General features: G+C 41.5%; 1 protein-coding gene across 1 annotated transcript in view; it reads left to right on the top strand.

The window, feature by feature from the left end:
• Window positions 1-1,712: 1,712 nt before the first annotated feature.
• The window catches only part of LOC309560455 (uncharacterized protein), a gene marked incomplete at both ends in the record, with an annotated part of 203,085 nt that continues 177,941 nt past the window's right edge, over window positions 1,713-26,856 (top strand). Inside the window, 6 exons of the mRNA XM_082264089.1 lie at window positions 1,713-1,845; window positions 8,141-8,278; window positions 10,385-10,477; window positions 17,205-17,465; window positions 21,589-21,642; window positions 22,716-22,838. Coding sequence (XP_082120215.1) covers window positions 1,713-1,845; window positions 8,141-8,278; window positions 10,385-10,477; window positions 17,205-17,465; window positions 21,589-21,642; window positions 22,716-22,838 — 802 coding nt within the window. The remainder of the gene's footprint in view (window positions 1,846-8,140; window positions 8,279-10,384; window positions 10,478-17,204; window positions 17,466-21,588; window positions 21,643-22,715; window positions 22,839-26,856) is intronic.

The following is a 26,856-nucleotide window of genomic DNA, read 5'->3' as shown; positions in this document are numbered from 1 at the left end:
AGCAGTGGGGTGTCACCATATTGAAGATTCATTTTTGGAGTCACCACACATTTATTAGCGTTTATCACATGGTGAAGGGACAGGCTGTGATTGATGTCATATGAAAGACTTTTTGTTTGCACCCATATAATTTATTATATGTGTCACAGTATTGTGTTATTTGATTCACAGTATGGCATTTTGGCTTTGTGTATTTCTTTTGCACCATACATAGTATATTTTTATGCAGTATTTTTTCCGGATTCTATATGTATTATCCCTGTACTAATCAGTGTTTTTGCATAGATTGATTAATATAGCACTTTATGCACGTTATTACTTTAACAGCGCAGCACCTTACATTTGTTTATTTCATTTTATTAGCCCAGGGTTTGTGTAATTGGTGTTTGACGTCTGTTAGCTATTTATTTTTTCACTTTAGTGAACGCATGAGAGCCCCCATGACTTTCTAGCTTGAAACTTGTGTTCTAGCCACTTAGGCCCCGGAAGATTTTACCCCCATTCCGACCAGGGGGTATTTTGCGATTCGGCACTGTGTGACTTTAACGGACAATTGCGCAGTCGTGCGACGCTGTACCTAAACAAATTTGGCGTCCTTTTTTTCCCACAAACAGAGCTTTCTTTTGGTGGTATTTGATCACCTGTGCGATTTTTTGATCATGCGCTATAAACAAAAAAAGAGCGTCAATTTTGCAAAAATAGCAATATTTTTCACATTTTTTTATATGAAATTCCCCCCCAAAAAAATGTAAAAATCTAAATTTTTTAACATTTTCGGCCAATTTGTTTTATGCTACCTATGTTTGGTAAATAAAATCGCAAAAAGCGTATTTTGATTGGTTTGCGCAAAAGTTATCGCGTTTACTAACAAAGGGAAAGATTTTTGTCATTTTTGTTGTTTTTTTTTTAACGTGTAATGGCTGCGATCTGTGATTTTTTTTGCAGTACTGCGACATTGGGGCGGACAGATCGGACCCTTGACTGACATTTTTGACACTTTTGGGGTTACCAGTGACATTTCTACAGTAATCAGTGCTATACATATGCACTGTTACTGTAAAAATACACTGGTAGTGAAGGGGTTAACTTTATTTGGGAGGGAGGGGCTGTGTGTGTCCCTAGGGGCGTGCTTTCTACTGTGATTGGCTGTGGCTTGAGCTGTAAGGACACTGATCAACGGATCTACATAGTAGATCCGTGTGATCAGTGTTTTTACACCGAGGAGAATGACAGGTGGCTTGTTTACACAAGCCGCCTGACTTTCTCCCTCTCCCCCGCCGATCGCCGAGTGACCGGCGGACATCGGGTCCGCTGGTCACACGCGCGGGGGGGGGTCCGTGACCACGCGGGAGCGCGCCTCCGGGGGCGCGCGCTCGCTCCCTAGACCCTCACAAGCTAGTGACGTAGCCCTACGTCACTTTGCCTGTGAGGGGCTGACTGCCGACGTAGATCGGCGTTAGGCAGTCGGCAAGTGGTTAAAGAGTTTATAATTGCAAGATTTGGGCCTAGTAAAACTGTACCCACCAATGTGTTATTCTATTCCCAGGCACAAGGGGGCGCAGGACTACCACCCGTGTACTTGTTCCTCCGCAGTGACTCACACCCAGTGGGTCCGGACGAAGCTAAGTATTCAACTTTTCTTTATATGGAGAAATCAGCAATACTATATATAAGCATCTGTGCCACACATTATCTGTCTCCTTTTCAGAACTATGGGTAGCTATCATTCTGTTATACGCGGTTCCAAAAAAAGAGAAGATATTTCGTACTCTGATATGGAATACAAACACGGCAAGACTCTGAATACACTTGTGCCCAGAGATTATCATCTTTCCCTAACTTCAGGTAATTGCACAGATGTAATTTTCCACGTGATATTTGCCATATCATGGCCCATATAGCCATGTAAGTGACACCTAAGATTGACAGTTCCAGCTCTTATATAATGAAGAAGAGCATTGTTTGATGTCATTCCTCTTTAGTCATCCACTCATAACATGTCTTGTATTATTTTCACAAAGTACACTGCATTCTTTAAAAGGACAAGGGGAGGGGAGAGTGGATGAACATAAGGATCTCCCTTCATCCATTTCCAGAAGTTCTTGTATTTTGTGAATGGACGAGGGGGAAAGGACAACAGAGAGGGAGCCAGAACTGTCAGTCTCAGCACTGAAAATTTGGCACGTACAGTAGTGTCAGAGATCAATGGAACGAATAGTATCACCTAACACAGCAGGATCCATATATAGCATATCCATCATTAGAGGCATTTTTTATTACATAGCAAATATGCGAGAACAGTTTTTTTTCCCCCAGAGTTTATCTTTAACATTTACTTCCTTCGGGGGTTTTTTGGTGCCTCAGGCCAAAGGGTGGGACTTTAAGGGCCAGTGATCATATACATAAGTTATTCATAAAATCAAACAATAGTTTATTCGATAATTTTAAACATAGATTCAAAAGAAGAGCTTGATATAAATAGTGTTGATACGTGTTGGGTTAAAGACCCAAGGTGCAAAAGTAGGAAAGAAGGTTCGGAATATTTCCGTGACAATTGTGAATCTGGTGACTTAGTCTGGATAATGTCTCTGTTTTTCCATGCTTGAAGCTTGGAAAGGTTTTTTACAGAGGTCATCCGATAAGTATCCGACGCGTTTCGGCTAATCTTGTAGCCTTTCTCAAGGATTTTATCACCAGGTCTTTAAAAGTAGGTATATCAGTCATTATTTGTTGATATTATATTCAGTAGAATTGTAATCTATAGTTTACATAGAATAAATACATTTATATGTATTCTATGTAAACTTTACATTTGTATGTATTCTATGTAAACTTTAGATTATTAATCTACTGAATATAATATCTACAAATAATGACTGGTATACCTATCACTACTTTTATAGACCTGGTGATAAAATCCTTGAGAAAGGCTACAAAAGTAGTGATAGGTATATCAGTCATTATGTGTTGATATTATATTCAGTAGATTAATAATCTAAAGTTTACATAGAATACATACAAATGTAAAGTTTACATAGAATACATACAAATGTATTTATGCTATGTAAACTTTAGATTATTATTCTACTGAATATAATATCAACAAATAACGACTGATATACCTATCACTACTTTTATAGACCTGGTGATAAAATCCTTGAGAAAGGCTACAAGATTAGCCGAAACGCGTCGGATACTTATCGGGTGACCTCTGTGAAAACCTTTCCAAGCTTCAAGCATGGAAAAACAGAGACATTATCCAGACTAAGTCACCAGATTCACAATTGTCATGGAAATATTCCGAACCTTCTTTCCTACTTTTTGCACCTTGTGTCTTTAACCCAACACGTATCAACACTATTTATATCAAGCTCTTCTTTTGAATCTATGTTTAAAATTATAGAATAAACTATTGTTTGATTTTATGAATAACTTGTGTATATGATCACTGGCCCTTAAAGTCCCACCCTTTGGCCTGAGGCACCAAAAAACCCCCGAATGATATACAGGGACGGAGGCACCCATACTTATTAGCTCTCTAGAGATCAAACATACCCCCATAGCTTTAACATTTACTTAATCAGTCCAAATCTAAAGACAAATATTTTAGCTGGAATTGGATTTTAATTTTCAAAGTATATTCCAGTAAAGCAGTTAAGTCCCTTTAAAGATACACAGCCAAACTGCTGAATGGCTTTACATTTTTTCCTGGCTTTAACTATGTTTAGTTAGCTGTAGGACTATCCGATTTCATATACAATATTCTCATCTATATTGGAGCCTATTAAAATACAGAACAGAGAGCTCAAAGGTTTCAACATAGCCCACTCTTGAGCTCACTGTAGCTTTACCCACAAACACTGCAGCAAAAGGGGAAGGGTGTACCACATATAGTCATGTGGCAAGAGGTTGCAGACCCATGCCATACACAGAAAAAAGCCTGTTGAATCTGTTGCATGGGATTCAAAAATAATGGTGTCACAGATCAGCAGTGACAGAAAGCTATACGTAACAACTTTTTTTTTCCCAAATGTTCCACATCTTGGGAAACGGCCCAAAATATTCACCTTGGATGGAATTATTCTCCATCCATACTGTCAAAATGTTTACAGGACAATTCAAATCTCTATTGGAGAGGATGTCAACAGGTAGGCATGCTAAGTCAATTGCCTTGGTTTTCTCCCCATGTACGCAGCATCTGGAACGGAGTCTCTAGACGAATCTATCAAATGCTTGGGATATTCATAAGACTCACAGTAGAACAGGCCATATTAGTTAGAAAAGAATAATAGTAGCGCTTGAAACAATGTAAAAAAGTCTCTTAAAATAAACCATAGAGATCCCCCAAAATGCAAGTCTGGTTAGTGATGTAATCCTCCCAGCATTTGGAGAATAGTCCCACAAGCTTATTGAAGACGGTATAAATGAATATCAGTCCCTTTAGACTCCAAATCTTCCACAATTTACAAAAACGCAAATCATTCGTGTAGTCTGGAAGGGTCACCGCTAATCCACCACCAAGTGCAGGGGGGCAGTAAGAAATGGCCACTCACCAGATCACGATGCTCACTTACTCTCATAAATGAGCACACCTCGCATGTATATGATAGATCCCCACGTAAGCAGATATCAGCAAGGGTTAATTCCAAGATCGGTTCAGTGACTCTCCCTCTATTTCTCCCATGTACGTGGAAAAGAAAAAATATCTCCACTAGTGCAGTACGTCTGATACAAGTTTATTAAGATAAAAGCACAGCATACATTGCACTCACTTGTGATAAAATTAGTAAAAGCTTATCTCATATATATGGCAGGTTCGGGTCCTCCACTCCGAATCTGATGTGGCTCCACGCCAGATCGGGTAGTCCCAGAAGTCCTTCGCTGCCGTGATCCGCGATTGGGTGCGTCGTCTGGCCACGCCCCGACGTGTTTCGTCACTTCCTGACTTCAACTGGGGGTGCCATATTAGGTGTTCACCTGGAGAGCATCCTACTTTCTTTGAGAGCTATTCTTATGCTCATAATATTTGCAGCACGCACAACGCTTATGCAGAAATGGAAAAAGCAGCTTGCGCCCAATGTGGGTGAGGTTGTGGGATTAGTGGAAAATGCTTATGAATATAAGAAAATCTTTATATCCCTTAGATATCCTAGTGCGGAATTTACACAATTTTTCATAAAGAATAAGTAGACTTCCTTCTTTTGCTAGATCCCCTTTGACAATGGGTCTTTGGTTAATATATACTTTTGAATAAAAGAAAAATATCTGCGCTCGGTAATAGTGAAAATATGTATAGGTCAGGCTGCTAGCACCAATGGATATGACTGCAACCCAAAGGAATAAAAACAAGAGAGGGTGCAGTGCCAAAAAATTATAATAACAGTAGTCCAATTACACAGTCCTCAGAAGGTGGGGATGGTAACATATAATCTGATTACAAAGTCTTTAGAGAGATAGAAAAATTCCCACACCAAGTGTCGTGATGGATGAGGAAAACACTTCACCACTGTGCTCTAGGTGAATAGGCTGCTTACCAGAAGCATTTGGGCCTCCAGTTATAGAGCGGTCAAATGTGCATGTAATGTATGGATCATAGTCAGCTACCACAGGAACGATGGTCAGGCCAGGTCACCTCCTTCTCCCAGTGTCAGAACAATCCAGTACACACAGATGGGTAGGCAAACCTCCAAAGATAAAAGGACTCCAATAGTGTAGTAGTTCAAACAATGATTAAAGGTAAAACATAGTAAAACTCACATGCGAGCAGATCAAACAGGCATCAGAGGTGTACCAAGATGGCCGCGGCGTGGCGTGCTTGCGTGGTATTCATGCGCACTACTACGCGATTGTAGTATTACGCCGCTGAGCCAATCTGAATGCGCAGCACGAATGCGCAGTAGGGACCCGCCCGTGAAGCCGCAAGGCTTCACTGCTGGGTTCTCTTACCGGCAATGGTGGCGGCAGCACCCAACAGCCGATGGAAACATCGGCTTCGTTGTCGACATCGCTGGACTCCAGGACAGGTAAGTGTCCTAATATTAAAAGTCAGCAGCTACAGTATGTGTACAGCAAGTGTAGCTGCTGACTTTTAATTTTTGGAGGGGGAGGCTGGATCACCTCTTTAACCACTTAAGCCCCGGAAGATTTTACTCCCTTCCTGACCAGGCCCTATTTTGTGATTCAGCACTGCGTGACTTTTACTGACAATTGCGCAGTCGTGCGACGCTGTACCTAAACTAATTTGACGTCCTTTTTTTCCCACAAACAGAGCTTTCTTTTGGTGGTATTTGATCACCTGTGTGATTTTTTTGATCATATAAACAAAAAAATAGCGACAGTTTTGCAAAAACAACAATATTTTTCACATTTTTTTTATATGAAATTCCCAAAAAAATGTAAAAATCAAAATTTTTTAACATTTTTGCCCAATTTGTTTTCTGCTACATATGTTTGGTAAAAAAATCGCAATAAGCATATTTTGATTGGTTTGCGCAAAAGTTATTGCGTTTACTAACTAAGGGAAAGATTTTTGTCATTTTTTGTCAGTTTTTTTTTTTTTTAACGAGTAATGGCGGTGATCTGCGATTTTTTTTTTTGCGGGACTGCGACATTGCAGCGGACACTCGCGCTGAGGTGTCCATGAACGAGCGGGGGCGGGAGCGCGCCTCCGGCGGCGCGCTCGCCCCCTATTGGCTCACAGGCTAGTGATGCACCGGTACATCACTTTGCCTGCACGGTGCTGCGGCGGTCGGCAAGCGGTTAAAGAACTTAAAGCGGAGTTCCACCCAAAAATGGAACTTCCGCTTTAGGTATTCTAACCCCCTGACATGCCACATTTGGCATGTCATTTTTCTGGGGGGGGAGCGGGTACCTAGTTTTGACAGGTACCCGCTCCTACTTCCGCTTGGAGCGCCACGGCGCCCTGAATGGAAGTTCTCCTCTCCCCCTCCCTCCCTGCAATCTTCTGGGACATGTCAGAGGTCCCAGAAGATTGCCGGCCAATCAAGACGTGCAGCGCGACTCGCGCATGCGCAGTGGATACCCGGCTGTGAAGCCGCAAACTGTCACAGCCGGGTGCCCACAGCAGTGATGCCGGCGCCGAGGGAGAGGATCGAGGCTTCGGGCGGCCGCATCGCTGGACCGTTGGACAGGTGAGTGAAATGGCTGGAACTCCGCTTTAATTTACAAGTGGAACTAAACCCACTGGTTTAAAAAAATAGTTATATTTATGGCATGCCAGGAGTGCTAACTGTCACAATTGCTTGTGCTCTCAACCAAACTGTCTAACCATCAAATGGCTGGTGTCATAACTGATCACATGTGCAGCCCCATGGCGGTTGAAAATCAAACTAAGATTAAAGTGGAAGTAAACCCTTAGATTTCAGTTTCAAAACCGGTTTCAGAACAGTTTAAAAAAACTGTTACATTTCTGGCACGTGCTGGAAATGTAACTGTCACATTGATTGTGCTCCCAACCAAACTGTCAAACCATCCAATGGCTTGTGTCATAACTGATCACATGTGCAACAGCATTGCAGTTGAAGTTTAAACAGAGGTCAAGATGGCAGCTTCCTTGGCTGAAAAGAATAGGAGGGCTTAGTTCTGCTTTAAAAGGGAAATTTTCACTCATCCTCCCCCCCCCCCCCCATTCTGCCATTTGGGAGAGTGTACTGGCTCCTATTTCAGCATTTTCTTACATAGGCGAGAATTGCAGAAGTTAACCCCGTCCCGCTGTACTATTAGACAGTCCCAAAACCTCCTGGGACATGTAATATGTCCCAGGAGGCTGTGGGACCAGTCTGAAAGTACAGCGTGTCCGGCACATGCACAGTGGCTAGCCGGCTGTGAAGCAGCAGGAAGTCACGTCAGGCTTCCCACAGCCAAGATGGCCTTACCGGAGATCCAGAGACTGGCAAAGAACAGGCCCGGATAATGGCAGTGCTAGACTCCCGGGCTGGTGAGTGTTTGTTTATTAAAAGTCAGCGGGTACAGTATTTGTAACTGCTGACTTTGATTTTTTATTTTTTTTTTAAATTACCGAAGTGCCTCTTTAATATGTTATTTTCTGGTACCATAATATTTTATTGGCTGTATTATTGATTTTGTTGATTTAGTTAACATTTTTTTTTTTTCACTTTAGTTTTCAAGTTCTGTTTATTTATGGGAGTTTCCTGTAATAATATGCAAAATGATGAAGAACAGGATCCTGTGGCTGTGAGAATACCTAAAAACTGCATGTTTCTTCTAAAGCAACTGAAAAACTGGATTGCAAATAATTGTATGTATTTTCATGGCATGCTATTTTAATACAGAACTAATGTTGGGGGTCTTTATGTCTGAGGAAATTGTGATTGGGCTAAACCAGGGGTGTCCAAACTTTTGACCTTTCTGGGTCACATTGGAAGAGAGGGATTGTCTTGGGCCGCACATAAAATACACAAACAAAAAGAAGACCGGATGAGCAGAAAAAGTCAGGCAGATCACAAGTTAAAGATAACTGATATAGATAATGTACATATCTGAGAAATAAAACTTCATTTTTTTTAAATATTTTTTATTATAAAAGTAGTGTGATATTTGACACTGTTTTGATAAATTAACGCATCAATATCTGGTTGGATGGATGGAGTAGCAAATCAATTGAATTCTCAAGGTGCTTTAATTTCGAAAATAGTTCCCCAAAAATAAAACTTTTAAAAGTCCTGTAAAGAGACAATGTCACATTTTTCTTCAGCTACATGTGTTTGCTAAATGTAAATGCATTTTAACCAAAATTCCTAAAAAAAAAAATTAACATTTTTAAGTAAGTTTACAATTTTGTGGTGGGCCACTTTCAAAGCCTCCTTGGGCTTCAGACAGGCTGGTAAATTTTGCTGGGAATTTACTTTGGTGTTGTTTTGCAGGTTGGATACCCATGGGCTAAAAGTAAAAGTCACTTCATGTTTCCATTTTTTCCAAAGTCTTTCAAATATGAAAAAAAAAATGTTTCCAGTTGAGGCAGATGAGGTTTAATGTTGAAAAATGTAAGGTAATGCACTTGGGTGTCAGAAATACGAACGCAAGTTACTCACTAGGCGGTGATCCTCTGGGTGAATCTAAAATGAAAAAGGACCTGGGGATCCTGGTGGACAACAGGCTGGGCAATGGCATGCAATGCCAAGCTGCTGCAAGCAAAGCCAACAGAATACTGGGATGTACACTCTACAAGACTCTGGTCCGTCCACATCTGGAGTATTCCGTCCAGTTCTGGGCACCGGTCCTCAGGAAGGATGTGCTGGAACTGGATAGAGTCCAGAGAAGGGCAACAAAAATAATTAGGGGAATGGAAGACATCAGCTATGAGGAAAGACTACAAGCACTGAACTTATTCTCTCTGGAGAAGAGACGATTGAGGGGGGATATGATATCAATGTACAAATACTGTACTGGTGACCCAAGCATAGGAAACAAACTTTTCAGAGAAAGGGAATACAATAAGACTTGGGGCCACTCACTAAAACTAGAAGAAAAGTGGTTTAACCTTAAACTGCGTACGGTGCAGTGGCGGCCGGTGCGTTGGGGGCGCAGGGGCGCCGCCCCCCCTATCCATGCGTCCGGCCCCCTAATCTACATGCGGGGCGCCAGACGCATGGAGTTCAATGGGGCTTTTTTTTTTTTTTACATCAACTGATTAACTGACAGCTGAATGTAAAAAAAAAAGAATTGCAGACTAAAAAAAAAATCTGGAAAAAAACAGTGTGGGGTCCCCCCCCCCGAATCCATACCAGGCCCTTATGCAAACATGCAGCCTGGCAGATAAGGAAAAGGAGGGGACAAGCAAGCGCCCCTCCTCACCCCCCGACCATACTGCTCGCACGTCCCCTCACTTTCCTGACCTGCCAAGCTACATGCTCGGATAAGGGCCTGGTATGCATTCTTGGGGGGGCCCACACCAATTTTTCCTGAGTTTTGCTGGCATTTCATTTTTTTACATTCAGCTGTCGGCAGGGAACCCCACTGACAGCTGATGACTTATCGGTTGTTGAGGACGTAGCAGCCGGCTTCTCAGCCTCTCCTTAGCAACCAGCTAGAATTCATAGTGTGTTAAAATAAATAAAAAAAAATGCATAAAAAATGCAACACTTGTTTTCTGGTGCAGCTCCATTGAAGTCTATTACACACAAAATGTGTGTGTGTGTTATTGCAACGTATAGCATGCTGAAATTGGCTGGGGATCATTGTGATGGTCACAGGTATAACTCATAAGATTTGTATAAAGTTAATCTGTAATTGTTGATATCATGATTTTTTGTGGTAGGAATGTATAGCGTCTCTATTACCTTTATTACCTATACCTTTATTACTTTATTAACTATTACCTTACGTTTTTATTTCTGTTTTTCAGCTTCTGGATTTCATGCAGAAAAAATAAACTCTCCTATATATCAAGAGCCAATTTACAGAAGTCCATCAGCTGGGCAGCAGATGGGTGAGCAAAGTTTGATTATCCATATTTAATGATTATATATATTTTATAGAAAGTATTACAGATTCTCATTTTGGTCCCTATCTGTTTATAATGAAATACAGACATCATACCTGCTAAATAAATGCTGAGAAAAATCAGGTAAAAATCATAGAAAAAAGAAACATAGAAAAGTGATTGCAGAAAAAAGACCAAGAAAGTGTCTATTACGTCTGACTATTTTTAAAATTTTTTTTTTTATGCATGTGTTTGTATTTATTTTGTATTTTTCTTTTTATTTTTATTTTTTTAACTTTTTTGTCTGAGTATAGATCTATGTTTCTCCCAAGCATTTTTAATCCCTTCACCCCGGCGGTACCCATATACTGTGTGTTTACCAGAATGTAAACAGAACGGTGCTGAGAGTGCGCACCCTGCACAGTTACGGGTGGCTAACACAAATATCTACTTGCAATCACAGCGTCACATGATCACAAACCCCGCCCCGGCTCCTGGCATTAGAAATCTCTTAAAGGGCCGGGAGGCACCGGTGTTCTAAAATTTAGTCGGACCCGTGAAAATTCCGGACCCTCGTCACTTCCGGGGACGCTCCGTCACCACCAGCTGCTGCAAGCCCCGGTGCGCATGCGCACTAGGCATTTTCAAGGTCCAATGAAATTCTAAGACTTACGAACAGCTGACTGAGAGGAGGAGGGGCTGAGGTGGGACGCACACACCGCTGCAAGAAAATGTTACAACACCGCCGTGCAGAGCTGACTAGAGGAGGCGGGAAGGAAGTGAATACTCATACTAAATAGTCATGATAAAAAATGTTTAGTATTTCTTATTATTTTTTTTATCATTACTATTTAGTATGAGTATTCACTTCCTTCCCGCCTCCTCTAAGTCAGCTCTGCAACATGTTCCTTGCTCGATGACGCGGCGGTGTTGTAACATTATCCCGCAGCGATGTGTGCATCCCACCTCAGCCCCTCCTCCTCTCAGTCAGCTGTTCGTAAGTCTTAGAATTTTATCGGACCTTGAAAATGCCTTGTGCGCATGCGCACCGGGGCTAGCATCAGCTGGGTTATGACGTAGCGTAACCAGAAGTGACGAGGGTCTGGAATTTTCATCGGTCCGACTAAATTTTAGAACACCGTCGTTAAGAGGTTCAAGACACTTACTGTTGACTGACTCATTATCTCTGCTGCAAGTCTATTCCAAGCATCAACTACCCTTTCAAATGTATTGCTATCAATCAGTCGGAGCAGACTGACAGACGTATATATAGTGAAAGCAAATCTGCTGTGCAGCACTACAAACCATGACGCAGCAATAAGCAACTTGTTCATATAGCATTAAAGTGATATATATATACAGTATACTGTACGGTAGATTAAAGTGATATTAAAGGTTCAAATTTATTTTTTTCCAAAATAATAAACATGTTATACTTACCTGTCTGTACAAAGGTTTTGCACAGAGCAGACCCGATCCACTTCTGCTAATCCTCCGCCAGTACTCCTGGCTCCTCCTCCCTTTGAGAACCCCCCCAGCAAGCAGCTTGATCTAGCCACAGATAGTGTGACTCGTCCTCGCCCCCTGCTCCCTCATCATTGGATTTGACTGACAGCAGTGGGAGCCAATGGGGAGAGAGAGAGAGCAGTGCCAGTGCTTTTGTGCACAGTGCCGGACCGAGATTTGGCTCAGGTAAGTATTTAGGGGAGGTTAAACCTAAAAGGTTTTCTATCTTAATGCAATTACAACAACTTTACAACAACTTTGACTATAAAACAAATTCAGGGTCTGTTTTGACAGCCTTTGATTCCTTCAAGTGGGTTTTGAAGTTCCATACAAGTCTATCAGAATGGGCAACCCACTCAAAGCAGGTCAAATACAAGTCATAGGGAGATCAACTATGAACCTGTTAGGTAATTCTAAATGATCTTAGCAGCATCTCAAACTGATGCTGTGGACATGCAGAGCAGTAATCTCAGCTAATCAGGTGTGCGCTTTCATATATATTGACAGGGAACATGTTGATAGGAGGAAAAATTAGGGCGATGACCTCATCAGTGTATTGCTACTTCTTCACTATCCAATCACAGGCTGCGGCACAGAGGAGACCTGAACTATCTAACTAACTAACTTGCGCTATCCAGTGTACATATGTGAAATGATTACTGTGCAGACTGCTGCTTGCATGGGCGTCCGCAAGTAGGGGCAAGGGGGGGGGGGGAAATGCCCCCCCCCCCTGGAATCTCAACCTCCCCTTTAAAGTTAGCCACGTTATACCATCCTGTCTGGTCTGTTTAATAATCCTGTGTGCCCCTGTGTCTGTGTTTTAAAAAAATAAGCCGTTCTTTTCCATTTTTTTTCCTTAAATTTTTATTTTCTTTTTTACATACAAAATCAGACAAAAAAAAAAAAAATTATAGAGCAGTATTAATGCAGCTAATTACTTGGGTCAAACATTCCAAGACTTTGCATGAATAGACAAAGAAGAGGAGAAAAAAAAAAACAGAAGAAAAAAAGAAGAGGAGGGGGGGGGGGAAGGAGTTCGGAAATTCAAGTTTCAGCCTGAGCCTATCTAGATTGCAACCCTTATGTTGCCAAAACAAAATCAGCCGTGTCCCTAGAAGAATGCCATTCAGTGAATCTAAAAGGGCGTATCATATCTGTCAAGCTCTCTTCTGAAAATGTATATTCCAGGAATGATCTCCATCTGGTAAGAAAACTCGGGGTAGTACGTGAGTTGGAAAGCATAACGTCAAGTCTTTCCAATTGGCATAGAGACAGCAGAGATTTTTGGACCTGTAAGAGATTTGGTGGGGTGGTGTTAATCCAGTTAGCAAAAATCGTTCTGCGTGCTGCCAAGAGGCAGAGGTGGGTCCATTGTGAAGAAAAAGATATGCAGTTAAAAAGGCAGGTAGTAGGAGTCTTAGGTACACCCATACCCGAAATAAGAAAAATGTAACCCAGCACGCTGTCCCAAAAATTGCTGATATGCGGACATTCCCAGAGTCGATGTAAAAGTGTAGGCCGTGTGGCTTTACACCACTGACATTGCTCTTGAGTAGGATCCTCTGGGCAATGTCGAAAAGGATAGTAAGCCCGATGCATTATTCTAAATTGAGTTTCCCACCAAATGTTCAGAAATAATAATAGAATGTATTCTTTTACAGCTCTTGAGAAGCTTTTCCGGTAATGTTTCATCCCCCAGAGCGTGAGACCATTTCTGGAATAATACCTTTTGAATCATACCCAACGAATGAGACACTAAATGCTTATATAGAATAGAAATAGAATATTCTTTTTGATGAAGCACTACGTCAATAAAGGAAGATTTAAATGGATTTGTTCCATATCTGCAGCAAGTCCGCAAAAAGGAAGTAATTTGTAGGTAGAAAAAGTAATGAGAAGAGGGTAGATTAAATTCCTGTCTCAGGACTTGAAAAGATTTGAAATGGTTGGTAATATTGTCATAAAGCGAGGAGGCTTTAGTTAGTCCCAAAATTGCCCACTGTCTGAAGGCTGCTTGTGTAGTGGAGGGAATGAACATGGGATTGCCTTGAATAGTAAGGTAGCTAGAGATGCTGGAAGGCAAGCCCACAATCCTCCGTACCTCCCTCCATGCCACCACTGTATCTCTGATGACAATATTGTTTTTAAGATGGGGTGGTAGCGCCCTGAGAGAGGAGTGGAGGATGGCTGGCAGGGTATATGGAAATACCAGTGCTTCTTCAAGCTCGAAATTAGAATAACGTGATGTTCCTGAGAGCCAATCAAGACCCTGTCTTAGTAAGCATGATACATTATAAAGGCGAATATCAGGGAGACCTATCCCCCCCTCAGACCTCGGGAGAGAAAGTTTTCGTAAAGCAATACGTGGTTTTTTAGAAGCCCATAAAAAAATGTTTAATGCTTTATTTATCCTCTGCACATCCGAATGCTTCAAGAGAAAAGGAAGTGTCTGTAGTGGATATAAAAGACGCGGAAAAGATACCATCTTAAATAAATGACATCTCCCGAAGAGTGAGAGAGGGAGGGTCGCCCAGGTCTGCAACTCAGAGACAATTTTACAAATGAGTGGTGGAAAGTTAAAGGTGTATAAAGATGAAGAGTCCCTTCCTATGCGAATGCCAAGGTACGTTATATATTGCGGCGCCATAGCAAATGGGGATAGTCTACGCCAGTGAGCGGACAGTTGAGGATGTAGATCTAATACCTCACTCTTATCAAAATTTATCCGAAAACCCGAGCAGAGACGGAAGGTCGCAAACATTTCTTTAAGAATTAAGAAATCGTTAAGAGGATTAGACGAAAAAATCAAAATATCGTCCGCAAATAAAGCAGATTTTAAGGTTTGGTTCCCAACAGGAATTCCACTGATACCCTCTGGGGAATTAAGAAGTCTAGATAAAGGCTCAAGGGCCAAATTAAACAGAATAGGGGAAAGAGGGCAGCCTTGGCGTGTCCCTTTCATTAAGTGGATAGTGTCTGAAGTAAAATCTAGCGTAGAGAGCTTAGCGGTCGGTGATTTATACCTTTGTTGAAGAAACAGAAGAATAGAGCCCGAGAAGCCAAATATTTCCATAACTTTAAAAAGCCAGTTGAAACTGATGTTGTCAAAGGCCTTTTCAGCGTCTATCATTATAATGCTGCATCTATTTGAGGATTTCTTCTAGCATGTTCGAGTGCCAGGAGAACCCTGCGGATATTAAGCGTCGCTGAGCGACCCATGACAAATCCTGACTGAGCAGGAAGCAAAAGTGATGGAAGAAGACCATCAAGACGTGAAGCAACTATCTTTGAAAGAATTTTTGCATCCACGTTTATAAGAGATATCGGACGATATGATCCGGGCAGAAGTGGATCTTTCCCTTTCTTGAGGATGAGTTTAATGTGAGCGAGTGATCCCGTAGGGAGATAAGGACCCCCCGACCACATTAATTGGAAAACGGGGAGAAGAGTCGACGATATAAAATCGTTAGTAAGCTTATAGAAATCAGCTGAATAACCATCTGGACCAGGGGCTTTAGCTGATGAAAGAGCTTTGATAGCAAGTTGAATCTCTTCCAATGAAATGGGAGAATTTAAGCTTTTTATATCAGCCGACGTTAGTGTAGGCAGGTGTATTTTCGCTAGTAAAGTCTGCGCAGTACTGAGATCAGTAGGGTCAGTAGAGTACAATGCAGTATAATACTCTACCAGCATCCTATTGACCTCAGTCGGTGCTGAAACAAGAGTGCCATCTTTTGATTTGAGGGCTGTTATACGTGTCGGGCAACGAGTATCCGAACACATATCCGATTGACACTCTGAAAACTTATAAAGAATGGATTATTTTTTTAAAACACAGACACATGGGAACACAGGATTATTAAACAGACTGTAGACAGGTTATGAAATTTTAAATGAAACTTCAGCTGCAAGAGGGGGAGGGGGGCGGACACTGACACAGGAGCAGACAGGCCGGCAGGGAGGGCGAGAGAGGGGAGGACAGGAGGGCTGCGGATGACGGAGACACATAGACTGACCACAGTGTCAGGGCTCAGCAGCCATGATATACCCTAGTCAGTGTACAGAGGGGAGGACATAGCCAGGCAGGATCAGGCAGGTATTTCAGGTGATAGGAGCCAAATTACACAGCACAAGCACTGTGCTGTATAACATGCTTTTAGAGAACAGGATCAATTTTTTTTTTTTTTTTTTTTTTTTTTTAGGTTAACAAATGCTTTAAATATAAATGCTTGCCATTTGCCCTTTAAAAATAAATACTCAAAATAAGTATAATGACTAAGCCCCTCCCCTTCATGACATTGTTGAAAAGGGGTGGGGCATGGGTGACCTTAAAATTATGCCCCCCACCCCCTAAAAAAAGTTCTGCGGACGCAAATGGCTGGTTTCACTAAAAAGCTCATCCAAAGCTTGTGATCAGAATGAAAGTGATTAGAATATAGTGCAGCGCTGTCTATGATATAAAGTGTCAATCATTAATAATAAAAAGAAATTAAGATAAAAACCACGTAACCAATTATCAGAATAAAAGTTGTTGGAATAAAGTGCTGCACTGTCTATGATTCAAAGTGTCAGTCAAAAATACTAAAAAGAAATTAAGATAAAAACCGTGCAACCAAATTTGGTTACACGGCTTATATCAAATTTTCCTTTTATTATTTATGACTGACACTTTGAATCATAGACAGTGCAGCACTTTATTCCAACATTTTTTATTCTGATATTTGGTTACAAGGTTTTTATCTTAATTTCTTTTTAATATTTATGATTGACACTTCATAGACAGCACAGCACTATATTCTAATCACTTTCAGAGAGGAGACCTAGCTGTGTTGTGCAACCTCTTGCATGTGTGCAGCAGCAGAGCTGGTGAATCTTATCGCACCATGGTCTACTGCTATTATGTGCTCACTGCATGGTCCTAGCGCACTGACCGAGCTGTCAGTGACAGCTCCTGGTCTCTGGAGCGGGTGGAAGGGGTTCCTGGTAATGTGATTGCTGTGACAGCCAAGTCACATGATCAGGATCTCCGCCTGGCAAGTGGGAGGTGTCAGCAAGGAGAAACGAACTAAAGCAGAGAAAGGTATGGTCACTCAGGACTAGGTGTAACTAAATACAAATCTCAACTTTGTATTTATCTGATTGTAGTTCTGGTTTAAATTGTGTTTCTTTTTTTAATCATTCTATATTGATAGCTACTTATCTCTTTTTTGTTTGTTTGTTATTTTTTTTTACTTAGGTAATGCCCGCTACAGTATCGTTCTTCAAATAGAAACTCATGATGTTTTTAACCAAGGTGCCAACAGATTTCAGATGCTGCCTTGGGATGCCCATGAGCCCCCTCCCGATAGGGTGACACATGGTGGAAACTGGTACATTGTATCCATGGAGGTTTTTAAGGACGAAACTGACTTAGGCGGACAACGCCCAGACAATCTTGAGGTTCATCCGAAGGTCATGTTACACATTGCAAATCGCAGAATAACACGTACTCCTCCAGGTACGGATAACATTTAACTGGATAATGACACACTAAAGCAAGGTAAATCCCCCCCACCCCGTGTATGTGCACACACAGTTTTTCAGGCAGAAACTGCAGTGGCATGCAAGCACATGCACGGCATCACGCAAACTGCCACATGGGATGGTGGCGTACCATCCCAGAAGCCATGTCTGATAGGTCATGCATACATGCACATGTTGATTGTACAACATCTCAAAAACTGGTAGAGACCAGATTTCTCTGGTATAAATTTCAAGGGGGACTCCATGCAACAACATAAAAAAATAAAAAACACAACTTTCCCCTAAAAAATCCATACCAGACTCTAAATCTAAAACCTACCCCGCTCCTGAATCATACTAGGCCTTGTGCCCTCAACATGGGGAGGTGCCACGTTGATAAAGCTGTAACCTAAAAATTACAACACCCAAAAAATGTGACCTTTATTAAAAACAATAAAAGTCCCCCCCCCCCCCCCAAAAAAAAAAAAAGTAAAGAACGACTGATGCATGGCTCCTGCTAAATAGCGGGGCCAGTTGGGCTAAAGTTTGGCAGTCGTCCAAACACCCAAACAGCCTAGGTTATGACCGAACCATCGGCTTATCCCTATTCCCCTTTGTTGTTCTGTTGTGCCAGAGTTCTCCATCCTATGCCATTAAATTGTCTCTGATAGTGTAACTCCCACACATGTGCACTGGATCTGTAAGATTGTACAATTAGGAACAAATTGATAACCAGAACGTAAAGCGGTTTATGGCAGGACATACAGAGTCTCTTGCCAAGTTTTTATTTTTTTATTTTTTTTTACAAATAAATTTTTCTTTTATTATTAAACATATAAACAAAACAAGTAATTGCAACTACAATATATTAATCTGCACAAGAATTATCCATACATACAAACACACACAAAAAAAAAAAAGGTTAATTAATTTGGGGTAAGAGGGGACGGGAATATCAATAGAACAAGATTCGAGGGAAAGAGGAAAAAAAAAAAAAAGAATTCCTGTTTCTATAATTGTAGAGCAGGTGACATTGGCACCCCTACAGCATCAATCCAGGCTGACCATACTTTATCAAATTTTTTTGGGCAGTTCCTACTACCGTATGTAAAACGGTAGAATGGAAGTGTCTTAGTAATGGCGGCTATCCAAGTTGACCGGGTGGGAGACTCAGGCAGCTTCCATCGCAGAAGGATTTCTCTCCTGGCATAAAACAGGGCATACGTGATGCACATTTTAGCATATTTATCCCCAACCACTTCTGTAAGATTGCTCAATAAAGTTACCTTTGGGTCAAAAGGAATCATAGTATCAAAAATTTCCCCAGTAGTATCCGTCACTTCTTTCCAAAAGGATACCAGCTCAGGGCACGACCAAACAACGTGTAAAAAAGTGCCAATTTCACGCCCACATCTAGTGCAAGAGGGATCGTTCATAGGGTATATCCTAGCAAGACGTTGAGGCGTGTAATATGCTCTATGTAAAAATTTAAGTTGTATAAATCTTTCCCTGGCCGCTATCATTGAAGGAATGTAAGTACTAATTGTGTCCTCCCAGTCTTCAGCAGTCAAGTCTGGAATGTCCTCCTTCCATTTATTATAAATTTTTTCAAGAGGCTGACTATAGTCTGTTGAGAGTATAAAATATATAGCAGAGAGAGTTTTCCCTATAACCTTAAAAGTTAACATTTTCTCCAAGGGGTCCGATTCCAAGACAACCGGGCCTTGGAACTGAGCCCGCATAGCATGGCTAAACTGCCGGTAACTAAATTCCATAGTGCTAGGCAGTGAATACATAAACTGAAGGACCTGATACCCTGGGAGTCTTCCATCTTTAATAACATGTTTCATGGTCACAATCCCTTTGGCGGCCCATACCTGGGGATCAGGCAGTTGATACAAATGCGATAACCTAGGATTTCCCCACAACGGAGTGTGGGGGGATATATATAAAGGTTTATTATATATCGCCCGTGCCCGAGTCCATATCCGCAGCACCGTCTTCATCGGACTGGTAATCTGAGGATGTGCCCGTTCACCCCGAAAAACAAGATTACTAAGAGCCGCATAGGATCCCAATAGTGCTGCTTCTAGTGTCACTGCGGAGTTAAACTTGGGCTGGGAGAACCACCACCAGACCGTCACCAGTACAGCCGCCCAGAAATACAGTTTGAAGTTAGGAAACGCTAAACCTCCTCTTGCAAGTGGGAGATACAACGTACGCCTTGCGACTCGTGGAGTGCGCCCGGCTCATACAAAAGTTGTTACCATACTGTCTAATCTCGAAAAAAAGGTTTTAGACATATCAATAGGGGAATTACGAAAAAAATACAAAAACTTCGGAAGGTAATTCATTTTTAATAAGTTAATTCTGCCTACCGGGGATAAGGGAAGCATTCGCCACGACGCACACCTCTTATTTAATTGTAAAACTAAGGGTTCAATGTTATCTTGCTGATAAACATCCAATGTTGGACCCACTTTGATGCCCAAATACACCATATCCTGTACCCATTTCAACGGTGTCTGAGTATCAATTAAAGGGACCAATGGATGTAGTGGAAAGAGGACAGACTTAGACCAATTAATACGTATACCTGAAAAGCGACCAAAGATATCAAATAATTTTAGGGCACTATGTAATGAGGTAGAAGCATCAGCCAAATAAATCAAAGTGTCGTCTGCATATAAGGACAGTTTCTCCTCAATAACACCTACTTTAATGCCTCGGACCCGTGGGTCCGCCCGCAACATAATCGCGAGCGGCTCCAGGGCCAAGGCACACAAGGCCGGGGGTAACGGACATCCCTGTCGGGTACCCCTCATTAAGGGGATTTTATCCGACAGGGATGAGTTAGTACGGACCCTAGCAGTGGGGTTACCATAAAGGAGCTTAATCCATGGCACAAACTTAGGACCAAACCCGAAGTTGGCTAAGATCTTCCAAAGAAATGGCCACTCAACAGAGTCAAATGCTTTCTCAGCGTCGAGGGAGGCCACCACACCTGCCCCCTCCCCCGACGTCAAAGCCATGTGTGTAAACAGTCTCCGGATATTAATATCCGTACCCCGTTCGGGTATAAAACCGGTTTGGTCCAGATGGATCAAGTCTACAATAACAGTACTAAGTCGAGTGGCCAAAATCTTTGAAAGAATCTTCCCATCTACATTTAATAAAGAGATATTTTTTTGCCAAGTTAGATAGCAAAAAAAGAGAGCCTTCTCATCCATGTTAACCTAAAAAAAATTGAGAAAATCCACACATCAGGTCCTTCTGGAATAAGATCTTCCACCTTTTGAGGAAGATCTCTGGTCTGGCTATTCCACCGGACCCCAAGATAGCTTTACTTAATTATCCTATTGCTCACGCCCCCAAACACATGTCCAGATTGCTCCTTTTTATCCTTCTTGGTGCCAAGATGACACTCGCTAGATCTTGGAAGCGAGACACTATTTCCCTCACTGTGGCAAAACAAAAAATTTGTCTCAGGAGAAATTAGCTGGCATTTTGCTCGACAGGGAACGCATTTTTGAAGCAGTCTGGGAGCCGTGGGCAATATATTCTAACATTCCCCTTTACCCGGGCCACTTGACACCGGCTGATGGGAACCTCTGACGTGACCTTCATGTCATTCTTCTCTTTCTCTTTCCCCCCTTTACCTCCTACCATTGCGGATATTCCTTTACCTTTTACCCACCTTTAACCCCCTCTAACCTATTTCTCTTGTTCTACTTTCTAAATCCCCTTTGATGTACCTCTATGCTTTAATAAAACTTTGACACAAGCTAAATAGCTGCTGGCTATTTTGTCACGCTCCCCATGGCACAGTTTGCTCCCAGATGGGGTGCCTGGGTAGGATAGGCATCGCTACTACAATTAACCTGTATTCCATTACGGCTGCTTCATTTCTAATGTATAACTGTCGGCTGATGTATGCGTACCCCAAACCTTATGTTGCTTGCCCTTCAGTACACAGACTATGTTATTATTTGTCTCCTTATTTCATTGTTTGTACCTGTTCTTATGTCAACACAATAAAAATTATTGCAAGAAAAAATTGAGAAAATGAAAATCACCACCTTGTATTATATGTGTATTTTTTTTTTTTTCTTTCATAGATTTTTGTCCCTATGATATCCTTTGCCCAACAGAAACTTATAGGTATACCAATGGTAAGTGACTGTTCTTAATGCTTTTTCTGCAGGTGTTGGGAAAGGGGGCATAAGGGTTGTTGCCTGGTAATATGAAAGGTGGGCATGGGCAAGATAGACCTAGATGGAAATGTCTGGAAGATGGAAATCCAAGAGGGTTATAAATTCTGAGGCATTTTAAAATATTGACTAGATCAACCACGAGTATTGACACTTAATTGTGTAATGATGTACTCTCAATAAATTTATTTTCAGCATTAATATGTTGCGTTTAGTCTTCCACAGAATGCAACATGCCTGCTGATAGACTATGAAAATCCACAATGGTTTTGTATTCCAACTCTATATGAGTTTTTGAAATTCTGCTTCTAGTTTCCTTAAAGTGACACTGTCTTTGCAAAACAAAAGTCTAATAAAAGGTATTGTACTTACCTCTCTGCCCCACGTACTTCCTATCTTCAAGATTCAAGAGTAATGCCCCTAGAAGTGTCTTCTGCATTTGACACACTCCTAGGTATATAGTGGACGCATGGTCCCCCTCCGAAACCTCTGGTTCTACCAGCCAGCTCCTACTTCATTGCAGGACACAGTAGTGATGTAAATACCAGGGGGATAAAACTTGAGAGTTCAGCAAGCATTCAACATACCCAGAAGATATTCAGCCACTGTAGTTTTTGAAGAGTATCAAGATAGGAGGCATAGGTAGCTAAGAGGTAAGTATAATATCTCTTCTTTTGCTGGGCCTTTTTTCGAACTTATTTTCAAAGTCAGTGTTGCTTTAAGCAGCGGTCATATAGGAAGGTCTAGACATTTAGCTAAACGATCACCGCTGAAGGGTGAGATTAGTCAATCTGGTCTCCTACCTCTCTTCTTCAACAGAGGTTACATTACCCAATTGCCTAGGTCTTATACTGTCCATTTTGCCCCGCTGATGGAAACCCTTAGTGTTTTCTTTAGGAAGAAGTAAAAATGTTAGCCCTTCTCTTATGCTTCACTCATCCCAAAAAAAGAGTGTGAAGGTGTTGTTATGTTAAATATGTGATCATCATTCAATTTAAAGATATTATCTTACCAGTTGTTTTTCTTTTCTTCAGTTCTCAATCCTTGTGTTTTAAACTATAAAGTGAATTATACACTGAGCCTTGAAGAATTGTGTCAACTAGTTGGGATTCAGAAGTATTTGTTAACCAACAAGAAGCCAAAAGACCCAATACCAAGTAAGTACAATAATTCACCTAGAGCTGCACGATTCTGGCCAAAATGAGAATCACGATTTTTTAGCTTGGAATAAAGATCACGATTCTCTCACGATTCTCTGTGTAACAAAAAAAAATTGGGATAACTTTACTGTTACGTTTTTTTTTTATTCATTAAAGTCTATTAATTGCTTTTAAAAGACTGCTGCGCAAATACAGTGTGAATTAAAATATTACAACAATCGCCATTTTATTCTGTAGGGTCTCTGCTAAAAAAAAACATATAAAATGTTTGGGGGTTCTAAGTACTTTTCTAGCAAAAAAAACTGATTTTAACTTGCAAGCAACAAATGTCAGAAAAAGATCCAGTCTTTAAGAGGTTAAACTTCCTTTCTCCCTGGCAGAGGGAATAAAAAGATACAAATGTAATCATTTTTGTTTATAGTTACTGGGAGACTTTGCTGATAGCTTTTGCCCAGAGGCTTTTTTTTTTTTTCCACAGCTGTTCTCTCTGCTATGCAAAGAATCGAGCATATCTCAGGGTTAGATCGTCAGGAGGGGTGAATCGAGATCGCGATTCTCATACGATTAATCGTGCAGCTCTAAATTCACCATATCTGAAGGACTTACATTTATAGAAACCATGTGATTACATTAAAGGCAGGATCCTAATTTGAAGTCATGTGGTGAGGAAGTAAGGAACAAGTGTGTGGAGCAGGGGCTGTGTAGCAAAATGGTGAGAAAGTGGAGTAGGGTCAAGTGGTAAGAGCAAGGGAGGGCATGCAACAGAATTATAAAGGGTGGGGGTTGTAAAGTGGGATCATTCCTACACTGGCAACAAATGTTGGGGGAAACCAGACTTTTCACTGTCTTAATTTTTTTCTAACTCACCATATTAATTTAATTTCCAGATTATTATTGAAAATTATTTATACTGCTGGTGGTAATAATTATCTCTCCAGTGTTCAAATGCTCTAGAAACATTACATTCTTTATTATTTTATTTAAAAATTTCTACAGCTTGCTGACCACGCAAATGTGACATGAGCCGTGGATATACCCATTCTTAGCAGGGCTTTCCTGAGACCTCAATATTGTTTCAAAGGTTTCATCACGACAAAAAATGCTGAAAAAATCTGTACTATAATAAAACTTTCATCCAAATTCTAAAATAGTACATGTGTTAATTTGAAAACTTATTACAAATAAAAACATATTGATATTCTTATTCATAAGTCAAATCCTGTCTGGTCAGGATGGACACAGGCCAGTAGTTGTCTCACTATGACTCGTTTCCACTGAGCTTTCTGGTACGGTTCGGTACGGTATGGTATTTATGCCGTTTCCATTATGAATGGTACCCTAATTCCGAACCGTACCGTACCACTTTTTTGGTACCCTTTCGTTGGGGTACCAAGCACATTAGTACCGTACCAACAGGGTGGAGCTACACTCTGCAGAACTTGATTGGTTGACAGAGAATCGTGGATCACAGCTTTCTTGCTACACCACGCCTATCATGAAAGGGTACTATTGGCAGTGGAAACGCAAGGTGTACCGTTCCGAACCGTACCGTACTGAACCGAACCGTACCGTACCACTCAGTGGAAATGAGGCATAAAAAGCAATGGGCATTGATAATTTCTGTTCATTCTCTGACACACTAGTTAGTCTAAAACTCTGTCACCAGGTGTCTACAGCACAGGCTTAGCAAAATAATTATTTCATCTTCTCTGTAGGAAAAGAAAGCATTGCCCCTTCACAGAAAAAAAAAAAAAGGAAGATCATTGGGTGCAATACTATGAACTGATGATGGTTGGAAATGTTGGTTATTGCATCCAAGGTAGCCTAACTCTGCCCTGTCTATGGTAGAGAGTGACCTGGTGTCCCAGGACCCTTACATCAAGCCAAGATCTGCTGTATTATAGTGGGTGGCAGTCTCAGCCTGGACCACAAGGGCCGGGAAAGGAGCTTGTCTATGCTCCAGGCAATGGTAGAGAGTGACCCGGGAGCCGCACTTCAAGTCAAGAACTGCTGTACGATAGTGAATGGCAGTCTCAGCCTTGACCCCCGCCAGGCCATGCCCCCAATGTGTTTCACTCTGCCCGCGAAAGCTTACTCAGGGGGATTGGAGTGAAAGGTGTTGGGTGCGTGGAATGGTTGGGGGTCCAGGCTGAGACTACCATTCACTATCATACAGCAGTTCTTGACTTGATGTGCGACTCCCGGGTCATTCTCTACCATTGCCTGGAGCACAAACAAGCTCCTTTCCCGGCCAGCACTCACAGCGGTGAGCACAGGACTTCGTTCCAATACAGACTGAGCAGCTCACATACATATCCCTGGTTTACTCTGCCCAGTCTACCTATATTTGGAATGGGCTTGATATTATAAAGATCAAACCTTGTAAGTTTACCTTTATACAAAGATTTTATAGTCAAGACTATTTTATAATAAATTTTAACTTCGCTTTAAAATAAAGTAATATCTACGTGTCGAAGTTATCAGCATAAATTGCCAGCAATTTAACTTTCTGGTGCTCCATTGCTGCATTGTCGAGCCTGACACACAGGGGTTGATTTACTAAAAAGCAAACAAAATGGTGCACTTTACAAGGGAATTGTCCCTTAGCTCAGTAAGGTGAAATGACACTCAGGTTACTTCCATTATCCAACCATGTGCAAGCAAAAATATTTTTTTTTTTTTTTTTATTTTCTTTGCACATTGTTCAGCCATTTTTGGAAAGTGAATTTTCACTACATTCCCTAAGCTAACTGAACAGTCCTTTAATAAATCAACTTCATAGATTGCAGTCACTTCCTGCTAAGTGTCAGAGCATATATGCTATAATTCTCCTGTTAGTAAAAGTTTTGCAATATGACAACCCGGGGACTAATTATGTCCAGGAAACAGGAGGTGTTCTGTACAAAGTAGAGTTATTTTACTAATAAAGTAGACGCTTTGGAAAAATGAAAGTTTACTTGGCTAAACAAATCTTCCCTGAGCTTAGTAAATATGGTGAAGCTGTGTTAGGTCACCCAATCATGTGCATGAAAAAACATCCTGCTCTTTTAAAGAGGTTGTAAACTCCGTTAATTTTTTTTTTTTTACAAGCTGAAAGAGAAAGACATAATGAGCTAGTATGCATCGCATACTAGCTCATTATGAAATACTTACCTTAGAACGAGCCCCCGCCGTGCCGTCCGCTCACCTCTATGATGGGCGACATGTCCAGTCACCCGTCTTCCGGGATCGCGGCATCCGGCCATCTGATTGGCCGGAGCCGCGGTGACCTCACTCCCGCACACGCGCGCGGGGAGCCGACAGTCACGGCACGGGTCTCTGAAGAAACGGCACCAGCGGCCGTTCCTTCAGAGCGCATGCGCCAGTGACGTCACTGGCTGCATGTAAGGTAAATATCTCCTAAACGGTCCATGTTTAGGAGATATTTACAGTACCTATAGGTAAGTCTTATCATAGGCTTACCTATAGGTACAAGTGTCAGAGGAGGGTTTACTTCCTCTTTAAATATTCCTTGCACATTATTTGGTATTCAAAGTTTTCCTTCTTAATACAACTATCCCAGTGAAGGCATGAATCCTATAACTCCCAAATGTCCCTAATGTAATTTTTTATAGAGTAAACGGGGGGGGGGGGGGGTATAACCCCTGTCCTTTTTTTTTTTTTTTTTTTTTTTGCTATTTGTGGCCCATTGGGGAGATTTTTCTTCACTTCTTTTAGCCACAACTAAAAGTGATAAGAAACCAGGGTCACCAAAACAGCATTGCAAAATTTCCCCTGTATTCCTGTTCTGGTGACCACTCAAAATGGGGTATTTTCCTTTTCGGAGAGGCAGCAATCATTTGAATGGGCCTCCCTCTGCTCCAAAAACGCTGCAAAGAAGCTCATGCACCAAATCTTGGCACAGAGACAGGGTCCATCCTCTCTGGTGAGTAGGGTTCCAGAATGGGTTCAAGTCACCTGGCACGAGTGATCATCTTTCAGCACCTTTATGTTTGCACTGGAGCACTTCATTGCA

The sequence above is a fragment of the Pelophylax lessonae genome (genome assembly GCF_965119305.1).
Source record: "Pelophylax lessonae genome assembly, chromosome: 7".
NCBI classification, from domain to species: Eukaryota; Metazoa; Chordata; class Amphibia; order Anura; family Ranidae; genus Pelophylax; species Pelophylax lessonae.
The sequence above is the reverse complement of the archived record's forward strand: the minus strand, read 5'-3'. Positions and strand labels throughout refer to the sequence as shown.